At 38.0% G+C, this 14452-nt stretch overlaps 1 protein-coding gene across 6 annotated transcripts in view; it reads left to right on the top strand.

Moving 5' to 3' along the window:
- Positions 1-4081: 4081 nt before the first annotated feature.
- TEX15 (testis expressed 15, meiosis and synapsis associated) overlaps positions 4082-14452 on the top strand; it is an 87337-nt gene continuing 76966 nt past the window's right edge. For 2 of the 6 annotated variants that reach the window (XM_082444568.1, XM_082444569.1), the window contains exon 1: positions 4082-4191. In XM_082444568.1, coding sequence (XP_082300694.1) covers positions 4183-4191 — 9 coding nt within the window. In that variant the 5' untranslated portion in view covers positions 4082-4182. Of the gene's footprint in view, positions 4192-4716; positions 4927-10302; positions 13266-14452 lie in introns of those variants that run through there. The other 4 variants (XM_082444570.1, XM_082444574.1, XM_082444571.1 and 1 more) reach the window with 3 other exon arrangements.

Here is a 14452-nt window from a genome sequence, read left to right on the forward strand (position 1 = left end):
AAGGAGGACAAGTCAGGCTGGAAGAAAATATGAAATTCTCACCTATATCCAGTGAAATTCAAGTAGAAAAAAATTCAGCAGGATATTTACTGCTTTGGAAACTCACCTCACACTGGGTCATGGAAAAGAATTCTGTTGGTGTCTGGGCCAGGAGTCTCTCTGTTCATTAAGAAACAGCAGAAAGCTAATAAACTGACCCCAAGAGTTACGTGGAAAAATAACCCCCAAATTGTGTTGATATCATTGTTTCCTTTGCATGTAAACATCTTTCAAAAACAAGAGATTTAGAATTAAGTATAAAAATGTTTAAGAGAGTTTTGGCATTTTCATATGTCTAACTGATTAGTTTTAGGAATGTACTTGAAATTGTATAACTAAATAATCTGTGTAGACTATAATCTTAAGTTTAACTTTTAAGTTTAGTGTTGGAATACTTAAAAAATCTTAAGAATAGCCTTACAAATCTTATTATTTGATTTATAAATGTAGTAAATTATAAAAATTACTTTAAAGGGCGTTTGTTAAACATTTAGTCCTATTTATAAACTTAGATAATTGAACTTATTCTTTGACTTGCACTTATAAATTTAAGGTATTCAATATTTTTCCTATGTATTAGTTGTGTGACAAACTTTCCCAAGTATTAAATAATTTTTATAATGCTAAAAATTTAAACATAGGATGAGATTATAAATCAATAGACTGTGGTAAAAAGGAAGCAGGTAGAAATAGAAATTGAATTAGTTGCCAAGTGGAAGAAATGGCAGAGTTTTCATTTGTGACAATTAGAACGAGCAAGTTCTATTATTATTTAGTTAACAAAAGTATCTGTACCTGCCAAAACACTAGAGGAGAACAAAAGAAAATGTAATCCATGTATCAAAAGATATAAAACAAACAAAAAACCCAACAAAAATGCATGAAAAATAGCATTAAAAAAAGATGACTGTCAGTTATACCTACAAAGGTTTTGCATCCATTTTTAAAAAGAAATTAACAAGGAATAAAATTTAATTACACACTGTTTATTAAAAATAGGTAAACCAAATAACACAGAAAAGTAAAAGAAATAAGATGCAAATGTTAACAGTAAAAAGGAATAGCAATAATAATACCAGTTAAAGCAGAATTTAAGGAGGAAAGAAACATTAAATGTGATAGAGACTCATTTTGAGAAAAGATCCAATATACATGAAAATACAATCTTCATAAAGCTTTATGTACTAAATAACATGAAGAAAAGTGGCCATAAATTCAAGGAGAAACTGATAGAAGCACATTTCTCTGAGTGCACATTTCTCTGATTTCTTGGAAAAATCAAAAGGCAAAAACATTAAGTTGGAAAAAAAGAATTGAATGTTCTAAATAATGATTTATAAGGTATGTGTATGCTAAACTTTGTACACTACAGAAAACAGCAATGGGAACTTTATAAATATTAACATATTTTAGGCTACATAAAAAACCCCAATAAATTCCCCAAAGTTGTACAGATCATATTTTCTGACTGTGTTGTTATTAAACTGGGAAATAAGAACAGAAAAAACAACTTTTAAATCACTTGGAAATTTAAAAGGCTTCCAAAATAACTCTTGACATAAAAAGAAAATTTTAAATTTTAAATTTTAAATTTAAACGCAAATTATTTAGAAAATAACAATAATGAAAATACTATACATAAAAATTCATAGGATGAAGCCAATGTATGACCTCAGAGGCTGACTCACAGTCTTTTTTTTTTTAATAAATTTATTCATTTATTTTTGGCTGCCTTGGGTCTTCGTTGCTGCGCGCGGGCTTTCTCTAGTTACGGCGAGCGGGGGCTACTCTTTGTTGTGGTGCGCGGGCACCTCATTGTGGTGGCTTCTTTTATTGTGGGGCACGGGCTATAGGTGCGTGGGCTTCAATAGTTGTGGTGCGTGGGCTCAGTAGTTGTGGCTCACGGGCTCTAGAGCACAGGCTCAGTAGTTGTGGTGCAAGGGCTTTGTTGTTCCGTGGCATGTGGGATCTTCCTGAATCAGGGCTCGAACCCATGTCCCCTGCATTAGCAGGTGGACTCTTAACCACTGCGCCACCAGGGAAGTCCTCAGACTCACAGTCTTAAAAACATTTTCTTAATATGAAAAATAAGATGAAAATAAACTAACCAAACCAAGAAGATAATAGAAAATAAATAAATCTAAGAAAATGATAGGGAATAAAACAAAAATTAATTTTTAGGTAATAAAAAATAAATGGTAGATTATTTTTTCTTCAGAACTTGAAATTCTTTAGATTTCAAAAAGGAAACAAAGATGGGAATTGAGGGACTAGCAACTAAAGTCATAGGATTGATATAGTTATATAGTGCTGTTCACAAGATAATTCTTTTTTCAGTTTTATTGTAGCACTCTATCTTCGTCCTTTCTATTCACTATTAAAAATAATATCTATTTTTCCCCTACTGATTACATATGTTCATTGTATGAAATTTTGAGGTTAGAGAAATGCGTAATGAAGAAAATAATCACCTATAGTTCTGCAACACACTGACTTCCATGGAAATCACTTTTTTGCTTTTCTGTATATTTTATGTAAGTATGCATCCCTAAATGTGAGTTTAGTTTTACCCATTTTGAACAGTATATAAATGGAAATTCACAATATATATTCTTTTCTAACTTCTTTCCCTTAACGTGAAATTCATCTATGTTGCTGCATGTAAGTGTAGTTTATTCTGTTTTCATTGCTGTTAAATATACCAGTAGATGAATATACCACAATTTTTGTTGATGGATATTTGGGTTGTTTCCAGTACTATTATGAATGTATGGCTAATATGGCTAATTATGAATAGTGTTGGTATGAAATTCTTATACATGTCCCTTGGGTGTAAAGTCCTAGGAGTACAGTTGCTGAGTACCCTAATTGTTAAGTTTAAGAGGAGGGATAGGGTCAATGAAGGAGAAAATGAGAAATAGATTAATTTTGAACTTTTGTTTATTGACAAAATAGATTAAGAGGAATAATAAAATTTTATTTCACATGGAATAAAACCGGAGCTTAAAATAATTTTTAGAAATACCACTTTACAGGCACATATACATAAAGCTGTTCTTACCATTTTAGGGGAAGTCACGTATCTGGGAATCTGATGAAGTTACAGAATCTTTTCCCACAAAATTGCACTTAATCATTTCCATTTTCATATAGTTTTTGTGTGTTCACATATTCCTGAAGCTCCTCTTTCAAGTTAAAACAAACATACAAACAAAAACCCTGCTGTAGACTGAATTTTTTAAATTATCTCATGATATGCTACATTCAAGATGTAAAACACATTTCAAATGTGCCTTATGATAAGCGATTACTGGGAAATGGGATGGTGCATCGTTTGGGTTCCCTCTTCCAAAGTCTTCACCCATGAATAGCGAAGGACGCTTCAGGCCTGCAACTGTGAAATTAAATGTAAGTGACTGGACTGGAGTAGCTGGATTCTATGATATACACAGCCCTTGAATCTGGCTGAATTAGGCCATGCTATAATTAATGCAAGGAGTCTTTAAAATCTTGTCATTTTAGTTCCCCCAAACTTGGTGTGAAGTGTTTGCTACCTCCAAGCTCAAGCCTTCCAGCTAAGGCAGTTGGCCTTTAGCTGTAGAACATATACAGTTCTTCGAAAACTTTGAATTACGAAGTCATCAAAAAATGTACCAGAATGGCCCCTTCATTTAAGTATTGCGGATGCCTGGAAGATTACTTAAGCAACGCCCACTCTATTCAGTTTTATGGAAGGGAACCCAGGCCTTCATCAGAGTCGAAAGGATGTCAGTAGCAGGTACAGACTGTTCCTTTAGTCATCCGACAAACGTTTATCTAAGGCCTCCTATGTGCAAATAGAGTATGCGCTAAACACCCATTTCACGTTGGGACACCAAACAGTGTTAGGAGTCCTTCCGCCTCCCCCTCCCCCCCCCGCTCCCCCCCCCCTCGGGTTTCCCCCTACAGGGCCTCTGGCTCCGCCCACTGCGCAGGCGCAGATGTGACCTCTTGCGGGAACAGAAGCCTCCGCGTGCGCACACGTGCCTGAGGAACGTGCCTGAGGAACGCCCTTCGTTCCTGAAATTTCCTCGGGTGCCGGAGAAAGAAGTTCGGTTTCGTCTTGAAAATTTAGATTCTGAGGAACTGGCCGGGCAAAGAAGGATGCTCAAGGTTTGTGGGGAATGTGGCGGATGCGGCGAGGCGATTTAGAAGTTAGCAAGGTTCCAGGTTGAATTGAAGAGAGAATGTTAATAATCATGAAATTCAGGATTTGCACCCAAAGGTGCGGCCTCCGAGGGACGTGGACGCCCCGACACTGAAAGTGAAATTTTAGCTTCTCTCGTATGAGGTAGTTCGCACGCTCGCGCTCCCTCTGCTGGGTTCCAAGAGCCACTGAGGTAGCCCGACGCCTGGGTTAGCAGCTAGGGACGTTGAGGCAGCGGGAGGGGAAAGCCCGACAGCTTGGCCGTGGCCTCGCCCCCGCCCCCTGGATCCTCGGTTCCCAGTCGCCCAAAGGCGGAAGGGAGCGCGTGGGATCCTCGGTGCCTCCGCGCGGAGCCTGGTGTGTCCAACGTTCTACTCAATTAGTTCCGGGCTGCGGACACTCGGGCGCAGCTTCCCGGGGGCGGGGGAGGGGGGAGGGCTCCTGCGCGTGGCTTCGCCGGGGACCGCCCACCCGGGGGCCGCAACGTCGGGCTCAGGCGCGACACGCGGCCCCGGGAGCGCGGAGACTGGGAAGGCCGCCCAGGTGACGGCTGGCTTCGCGGCGCCGCGAGGCGCTGAGCCGCCTCCCCGGCCGTCCGCGCGCCGCGTCGCCAGTGAGCAGAGCCCGCGCTCGGACGATGCCCGGCGGCGCTGGCCGCCCGCTGTTTCGCTGCAGGAGCGGATGGTCGTGGGGGCGCTCGGGTAGGTGAGGGCGGTTCGGGAGCGGGGCGCGGAGGGCGTTGGGGCTCCGGTGAGGGGTGAGCAGCCCCGACGTGCGGGCGGCCCTAACGCGCCCGGCGCGCTTTGGCCGTTGTAAGGGCTGAATGGAGGGTTTCCGTGGCTGCTTCGCCTCGGTAGCTCTTGACTCCTGGATTCAGCTCTTTGAACATCCTGAAACTTGTGGATTCCGCGGTAGTGTGCGTGCACAAAACGTCTCCTGACTGCCAGGTAGCTTAGTATGAGCCACTTCCTAAGCCCAGCCCTACTCAGATCTTTTAAGGCCGTTTCCATCCTTTCCATGCTTGGGGTTGAATTTACTCCACTTATTTGGAATGCTCGGTTTGGGGGTACCCGGCCGCCGTGGTGGCCGTGTGGAAAAAACCGTTTAGTAATGTTACAGAAAACGGAAAGGCTGAGGTTACTGGTAACTGTAAGGCTTTAAAAGATACCACAGTTCCCTTCCACTTTTAAAAGTTGGGGATTCCACGTGCATCGTGAAGCGTCCCAACTCTGTGAGTGCATTATTTGCTTTTGGGGCTGACAGATGAATATGGGACTGTTTCAAAGGACAAAGTCGACGTGGCACAAAATTATAATTTAAGTGTTTGAATTCCGTCTTTGACAGTGTGTTAAGCGTGTTTGTGTAGAGGGACTAGAAATAGTACAGGCTTTAAGTGTCCTTGAGTTCACATTTAGAAAATGGTTAATTTTATTTATGAGATACTCTAAACAGGTTTTAGACTTCATTCAGAAGACATTGTTGATTGGAAAGGAGGGTACGTTTTAAGATTTGAGGCCCAAGGGGATCGGAGGAGTGAAATCAGTATGTAGAGACATTTTCAATACTGTGTCATTGCTCACTCTTTTAAAAGCTTCTAATTAAAACAAAAACAACTCTACTTTTTTGCTCAGATACTTAGAAATCCGAACCTTACCCAATCATAAAGATGTCAAAATTTGGAAAGAATGGCGAAGTGTCTTGAATACCCATGCACATTTTCTTTTTAAAAACGTATTGAAGAATTCATATGACTAGGGAAAAATAGGAATTATCCATAGAGTTCAGTTGTTGAACAATAGGAAAAATAGCGTAACTTTTATTTACGTTTTCTGGAATTTTAACTCTAGTGGCTAGTGATAATTTCAATTTTAGTGTATTTTTCAGCCGTTTTTTATTTTTATAGTTTAATATGTTAAAAATGTTTTTACTATTTCGCAGTATATACGTATGGAATCATAATGTTGTACACCTGAAAATGATATGTTATGTCAATTATAGGTCAATATATGTCAATTATATATAAAAATTACAGAACCAGTAAAGTATAATTATCGTACTTTTATTAATGAAATATTATTATTGTACTTTTACTCAAGAGCAAGTTACCTGAGGATCACTTTTTCTCTCAGTACACCAACTAGTATACAGGGGCACTTGTAAATTATAAAGTTGTTTTATTATGCTGAAGGATATACTGTACCTGAGTTGCAGAATTTTTAATTTAGGGGAAACAGTCACCATTTTCACAGTACTTGAAGATTAATTTTCGAAAACTGGCAATTACGATTTTTGGTAAACGTATTACTTTGGTTTGCTTTTGCTGTGTTCCTGTTTCCTTTCTCATTTATTTAAAAACATCTGTGCTTTCATGAAGGATGATTTGGGGGTTTGAAGTGCCTGCATGGTTTTCTGTCAGATCAGAAACTGTGATTGTGTTGCACAGTTGGAATTGGTTTTCCTCTAAGTCTTATCGTTTTTTCAGTTCATATGTTGTTACTTATCCTTATTTATCAAAAAGTAACTTTTTTTGGTTCAACAAATATTTCCAGAGCACCAGTGTTCTATTTATTGATCTGTTATGTTTATAAGTGATATTCTAGGGTAGTTGGTTTTTACTGTGTAATGCTTTGTTTTTTTATGGAATTTATTTATTTTAATATGTTTTATTTATTTTTGGCTGCGTTGGGTCTTCGTTGCTGCGCGCGGACTTTCTCTGGTTGCGGTGCGCGGGCTTCTCATTGCGGTGGCTTCTCTTGTTGTGGAGCACGGGCTCTAGGTGTGCGGGCTTCAGTAGTTGTGGCTCACGGGCTTAGTTGCTCCGTGGCATGTGGGATCTTCCCGGACCAGGGGTTGAACCCGTGTCTTCTGCATTGGCAGGCGGATTCTTAACCTCTGTGCCACCAGAGAAGCACTGTAATGCTTTGTTTTTTAAAGTTCAGTAGTAGAGTTAGATTGTCAGAACTTAACTTTTTTAGAAGTATCTCTGTTTTACGAGGTGAGGTAAAGTTGCACAACACGCTAAGAAAAGTTTAGAAAATTTTAAACACATGTATAGAATAAATTTGATGATTGCTTTAATGAGCAACTTTGCCTGTTAAGATAGTCCCTGAAGTCTGGTAGCAACTCTGTATGCTTGGAATGTATAATCCTCAGAATGCAAAAGCCTTTGTAATTACTGCTTTTCAAAACTAATGATAGCTGCTCCTGAGGGTCTGCCTTTAATTACGACAGCTGAGACTCTGGCAAAGCTGCAACTACAGCTTTGGCTTTCAGCAGTGCGGCTGTGACTATATGTGGACGATTAAATCCTTATCAGAACCTAATTATCCTTTTTGGATAGCTTTGGTAGTGCTTATTAGACCCTAGATATACAAAAAATATTTTGATTTTTAAGTTTCTCTGAGAGGTTTACTGTAATTCAACTTGAGGATTTTGAGGACAATAATGCGATAGAGAAAATCACTGATTTGAGGATCTAGCTTGTCAGAATGGAAATCTAAAACCTCCTATGGGAGCACACACGCCTCAAGATGGGGAAATACTTTCCTTTTGCCAATGAAGCTAAAACAACATTTCCTTTACACTTTTCTAAGCATAAGCTTGTTAGCACTGGTATATTTACAGGTTGAACAGCAAGACTGCAAAGTGTGGGTGGGGCTGGGGGGGATGAAAATGACTAAATGGCATTTTTTATATTAAATCAGGGACCATTATAATTCTCTCATTTAGAAATTCTTAACTTGGGATACATGGACTTCAGTGATTACTTGAAGCCCCTAATTCTTTGCAAAAAATGAGTAAATTGTGTTAATTTTTGTTGAGGAAAAGATACATGGCTTTTTCAGACTTTCTAAAGGGTATGAGACTCCCTCCCCCCAAAACAAATTTAGCAATAAACTTGAGAGAGGTTGTTTTTAGAAGAACCCATTTTCAGTTTTATAAACTGAAATAGCTAGTTTGTAGTAGAGCTAAGACCTCAAGCCTAGGTTTTTACTGACAATCCTTTGCTTTTTCCGTTAATCCACATTTATTGCATCTTGTAGTGACCTCTTTTTTGATAGGGCAGTGTCCTGTACTCTGTGACTTACAAGTGAAGCCTTGTTTAGAGAGATCTTTAAAGCTCACATAAGCATTTTAATGCTTGATCTCAACAGAAACCATGAGCAAAAAATGAATTGTCGTTTGTAAAGGAAGATATGAACAAATACTTCCTAATATAGATGAAAACATAACCGCAATTTTGTGCGATTACTATAATTGAACAAATCCAAAAGGGACAAAGCTTTTATAAAGTCAGATTCTTTGCTAGTAGAATTGCATATTGTAATGGTGGTCAGGGAAGTCTGTAAGCCCTTTGAGCTTGGAATGATAGTCTTACTTAAGGTTTATACATCCTTTACATTCTGTGAGGTGTGTTTGTGTGACATCATATTTAGCCAACGAATAGGAAGCAACTTCAGTGAACCGCAAAAGACCAAGTTTTAAAAGCTCCACAAAGCCATCTTCTCTCTGTCTCTAGAAGACCCAGATGTTATGTTTGCAGGTGTCTTTCAAGCCCATTCCAATCAACTAAACCTACTATTTTAGTTTCTCCAAAGTTACTGTTTGCCTATCCATCTGAGGTATTTAGCCCGTACAAATACAAGCACTTTATATATGCTTGTTCTCTCTTAAGGCTGTAAAAGAGAATAGGGCTTCACAGGTCAGTAGTGTATCTAGTTGAAAAAGAATGGAGGAATGTTAGATGATTAGTATTAAACTCTAAGGATTAAAAAATTACACTTTCTTATGTGATTAAACATGCACCTATTATAGCCAACACTTAACATAGCACTTTTATAAAGCAGACATTTTTCTACATGTTGCGTATATTAATTTAGTTAACCAGTACAACAGGAGAGTGTCAATTAACTGAATTAACTGAGTTGATAATTTATTAGTTTTCCTATTTTTATATATGAAGAAACTGAGGCACAGAGATTAGGTAAGTGGTCCAAAGTTGCACAGTTAGTAAGAGGCAGAACAGGATTTGACCAGGTGACCTGGCTTTACCGAACTGCCCCTAAAAATATTTATTTCTGATCTATGGCATAAGTTAAATAATTTTCCTTTAAAAACAATCTATCTGAACTGCTTATGCTAATTTGTTAAAGGAAAATTATTTGCTACAAATTTGCCGAGTCTGAAGAAAAGCTAATGGTACATTATTCTGTCTTGGTCACCTTGATATTTATACACTATCCAAAAGTGGCACTGAAAGTCTAATAAAAGAATAGCATCACCAAAGTAAAGAAAACTGATCCAAGTTCATTCTCTGCCTAAGGTGCTGTGACTCGTATTCTAGTTCCTTTTTTTCTGAGAACTTGATAATATTCAAGGTTTGCCTACAGGTTTCTTTGAAGTCTTTCTAAGTTCCAGTCTATCTACTTGGTGTTATACCCACCAGGTGTATTTTAGTATTTTAGACATTGCATGATTAAACGGCTTCTACAGAATTTTGAAAAGCCTGTTTGTTATTAGAGTTAGGTAGTCTTAAAATGAATGAGATGTTATAAATAGACAAATTATATTAAGATCTATTCTTTTTTATTGAAGTATAATTGATGTATGACATTGTGTAAGTTACAGGTGTACAATATAGTGATTCACAATTTTTAAAGGTTATACTCCAGTTACAATTATTATAAAATACCGGTTGTATTCCCTATGTTGTACAGTATATCCTTGCAGCTTATCTTATACCTAACAGTTTAATCCCCTACCCCTGTATTGCCCCTCCCCTCTTCCCTCATCCCACTGGTAACCACTAGTTTGTTCTTTATATATAAAGATCTATTCTAATGTTAGTAAGTATGCACATTTATTAGTCTGTTGCTAATACAAAAGAAGATTGGATAATTGACAGTTGTTACCTTCTCAAATTTAAATGTGGGGAAAAATGACTAATTTTTAAATGAATGTTCTGCCTCTTCATGAGAAGGATGTATAATTAGATAAATTTATTTAGGAATTATAATTGCATATTATTGTTTTCTGGGCATGACTCCATTACAAATATACATAGTTCAATATTAATTATGTTTTAAAAAATTTTTGTACCTTATCTTTCTGGCTTCAGCCATACATTTACTTTTAGGTTCAGCGGACATACTAGGTGACTAATGATTGGTAGCTATATTTTCCATACCAAGATGTGTAGAAAATTAAACTACTGTTGAATTTTTTGGACCTATACAGAAAGATAGCTTAATATTTTTAATGAGCTTAATATTTTTAATTTTAATGAGCTTAATATTTTTAATATTTTTGATGAGAACATCTTGAATACCAAGAATGATTCGGTGAACAGTTCATTGATCTTAGAGGGCAATCTGACAAATACTCTTGGTTTTTAACTAGAAAACAATCCAGTGCAGGAGGAAAAGCTGATTCAGTCCTAGTTAGACATTTATCTAGCAATGCTTCATATGTTACCTATACAGTTATTTTTCCTACATAAATAAAAATGAATTGTGTGGATTTTAGATCTGACCAATTTTATTTTATTTTTTTGAATTTTTGAATTTTATTTATTTTTTTATACAGCAGGTTCTTACTAGTTATCTATTTTATACATATTAGTGTATATATGTCAATCCCAATCTCCTGATTCATCCCGCCACTTTCCCCCCTTGGTGTAGATCTGACCAATTTTAGAGATTACTTTGTTGATAGAGAAAGTAACTGATAAGCTTTGTACGAGGATTAAATAGGGTGCTCTTATTATTCTTTCTCTTCCAAGGGTATTATGTTTTTAATCCCCTTGAAAGTTGTATGTCATTATCATTAATCATTTGATTATTCCTTTTGTATTTCCCTAATGTCTTTTAAAAAGTCTCACGGCTGTAGTAGATTAGCTGCTAATCTTATCCCCTTGCTTTTACAACAATTCCCTAATTCCTTTTGCATGTAATTTCCACCTGCTGAGTAGAGAATGCACTCAGCTTGGGGTTATATTGATTGATTGATCTAGTCTTCATCTTTCACAGCCTGGTAACACAATTAACTTCCATATTTTACACCCTTCCAGCAACACCTCTAATTTCCAGGATTTTGGCCAAGCACTCATCTGTTTATATCTGCATAGGGAGGACAAGAAGTGACTTTAAGCAGGCCAGGTGGTGACTTTCTTGCTGTTGTCATTTGCTTTTCACTGTGTTTACAATACAGTGCGTTTCAGTAACTTAGAGGAAGGCATTCTTAGCAGTAGCAGTTACTTTCTCTTTGTGTTTGTCTATAAATATTATAAAACAAGGTTGATATGGAGGATAAGGGTAGGTAATCCAGTTACGTAATCTTCCTTGTTATGGAATAGCTTGCAAGTTATCATTTGCTAGTTTACTCCATGGTTGAGTGATTCTATTTAGGTCAGTCCAGTCAGAATTTGGGCATTTGAGAAGGTTGAAGGAAGAACTAAAGACTGGAGGATTGAGTTAGTGAAGAGTTGATCTGTCTTCTCACCTTTGTAGCCAGAATGACCTTGACCTCTTTGTGGAACCTGATCTATTTTTCTCAAAGCTTCTAGACTCTAAAGGGAAAGGAACCAGGGGACTCTGAAGCCTTGGGGGCCCCTTAACTTTAATTATCCCCCTGTTGAAAAGCAGCTGGACTGGAAGTACTCTTTCGCATAGCCTAGGCTCTTGGGATAGTCTGTAAAGCATGTAAATTACTTTTAACTTCACTGTCATTTGACTATGTATAATTAGGTAGATACAGGTTTTTCCTTGGGCCCAGAGGGAGAGCCTGCCCCAAATTTTTAGAGAAGTCCATCCATATGGGACAGAATATTAAAACAAGATTCGGATTTCTGAGTCAGAACAAAATCATGGTAATGTTTGAGGACTAGTTTTTGCTTCTAGTTTAGGAAATCCTTCATATTGGAGTTTCATTGACCCAACATAACTGATCCTGGGTTATCGTGATAAAATTGTTAAAGGACACATAGTTTAAAAAGTAATCTCTCTCTTGCCTGTTCTATTTGCCCTGAGGGCGACAGACTAAATCCGAGCAATAAATATAAATGAGTAAGTCTTGAGAAATGTGCTGGTAATCCTTAGACTTTCCCTTTGTGGAGTGCCCAAATTTTTTTGTGCCTGACCATCTAGATTGGGGGTTCTCAAAATGTGGTTCCTGGACCATCAGCATCACCTGGGAATTTATTAGAAATAGAAATTTGGGGGCCTCAGCTCAGACATAATGAATTGGAAACTCTGGAGATGGGACCTAGGAATCTGTTTTAATAAGCTGACCAGGTGATTCTGATATATGTTAAAAGCTGGAGAACCACTAATCCTAGATCATCAGGGAATACATGGTTTTTTTGCTTTGTTAGTCCATTGCTTCAATATAAATACCAATTACTCATGTGGGTATTACTGCCTATGTGTACTCCAAGAATAGGCAGTTTGTGTTGTTAGTATTACATTGAATGGTACCCAAAATAAAATTGTTGGTGGCTTTCAGAGTTCTTTTCTATTTCCTTGTCTTTTCTTCCTGCTGAGTGCCTGGAACAAGGTAGCTGCTTGTTATATACTTGTTAAATGAATAACTGCCTCCCTTCCCTTCCCAGAAAGCAAAACCACATTCTTTTAAAATTTCTTTTGGCTTCTTTCTCTGCAGGAGCATTAAGTCTGAAAGTGAGGTTCCCGGTTAAGAGCATTTCTTTCTCCTAATAGTGACACTGGTTGAAAGAGATTGCTAATACTAAAAAGAAAAAAAGGAAAAGTGAAAGAAAGGAATGGTTGTTAATGTAGCTGATTGGATGCTTTCCTCAGCATTATCTACCAGTAGATCTCAAACTTAGCTTACATCAGCATCACCGGGAGAACTTGTCCAATCACGGATTGCTGGTCCCAACTCCAAGAGTTTCTGATTCAGTAGGTCTAGGATCTGGCCAGAAGATTTTCATTGCCTGTAAGTTTCCAGGCGATACTGATGCTGCTGGTCTAGGGACTGTAATTTGAGAACCACTGCCCTTGGCTCACCAAGACCAGAAATACAGGTAATTTCATGAATGTGAATGTTAGTTCCTGGTGCTTGCATACCAATGATCTGTAATCTGTAATTGAAAAGTATATATACTTGGATAGCAAACTTACTGAAAAATATTTTTTTCCAGAGGTGTCTGTTTAGGTCTTCTTTCTCAACACGAGACTTTTTTTTCAGACTTCTTTAAAGACTGATTTAAAACTCACCTGCTTAAATAATTCAATTTAATTGAGTGGAATAGATTCTTTACCCAAATTTTGCCACGCTGATCACTTCGTTTCTCTGCTTTTCATCTCACGATTTGTCAAGAGTTTAGCTAAGCTACTGCATTGTATTGCTGCCTCGGCATTCATTTTGTTTGGCCAAGCAGCCTGCAAGTGACCTTAAACTGACACTAGCCCCCTCATGCAAGTGCATACCCTAAATAGTAGCCCTCAGAGTCACAAGCACCTGCAGGTTTCTGATAGAACTGCCCCGACAGTCACCTGTCCCCATTGCCTTCCCCTTTTGTGCCCGTGTGGCTTACCAAAACCCTGCTCTTTTGGTTTGAGTTGATCAATGCAGGCTTAGCCCAGGAACCCCAAAGCACTTCACACACCGACCCTAATAAAGGTGTGTGCCTCAGGTCCTGCCTCTTTCTGTCTGCACTCTGCCTTGACCTCACCATGTGGTTTCTTGAGGTGTATCAAGTACTTCCTTTAGGACCTGTGAATAATAAACTTCTTTATTTCATTTTCTCTTGTGATCTGTTGTTGAACCTTGGCTTACCACCCGGCACCCTGTGCTCCACATAATAAGTGTTAATTTGACAAATTCATAACAAGCTTACTTAGTTTTCCAAAGTAATTTTATACCCAAACATGTGTTGCTTGTTTATCTTCTGGAGTTGATGTTTGTTCCTCTATTTTCTGTTCTCTAATACAACTTCCTAAAGAATGGGAAAGTTGATATTTCTTTCAGATTTTTTTCTCACAGCTAAACACAGTTTTCTAGACTTGACTCCTTGTCACTTGAATTCTTACACAACATGTTCTTAGCATCTCCTGAAACAGATTAAAACGAAATGGAACTCAGGCTTTTTTCCCCCAACTCTTTTTTTTTTTTTTTTTTTAATTTTTATTTATTTATTTATGGCTGTGTTGGGTCTTCGTTTCTGTGCGAGGGCTTTCTCCAGTTGCGGCAAGCGGGGGCCACTCTTCA

The sequence above is a fragment of the Balaenoptera physalus genome (genome assembly GCF_965194825.1).
Source record: "Balaenoptera physalus genome assembly, chromosome: 21".
Taxonomy (NCBI): Eukaryota; Metazoa; Chordata; class Mammalia; order Artiodactyla; family Balaenopteridae; genus Balaenoptera; species Balaenoptera physalus.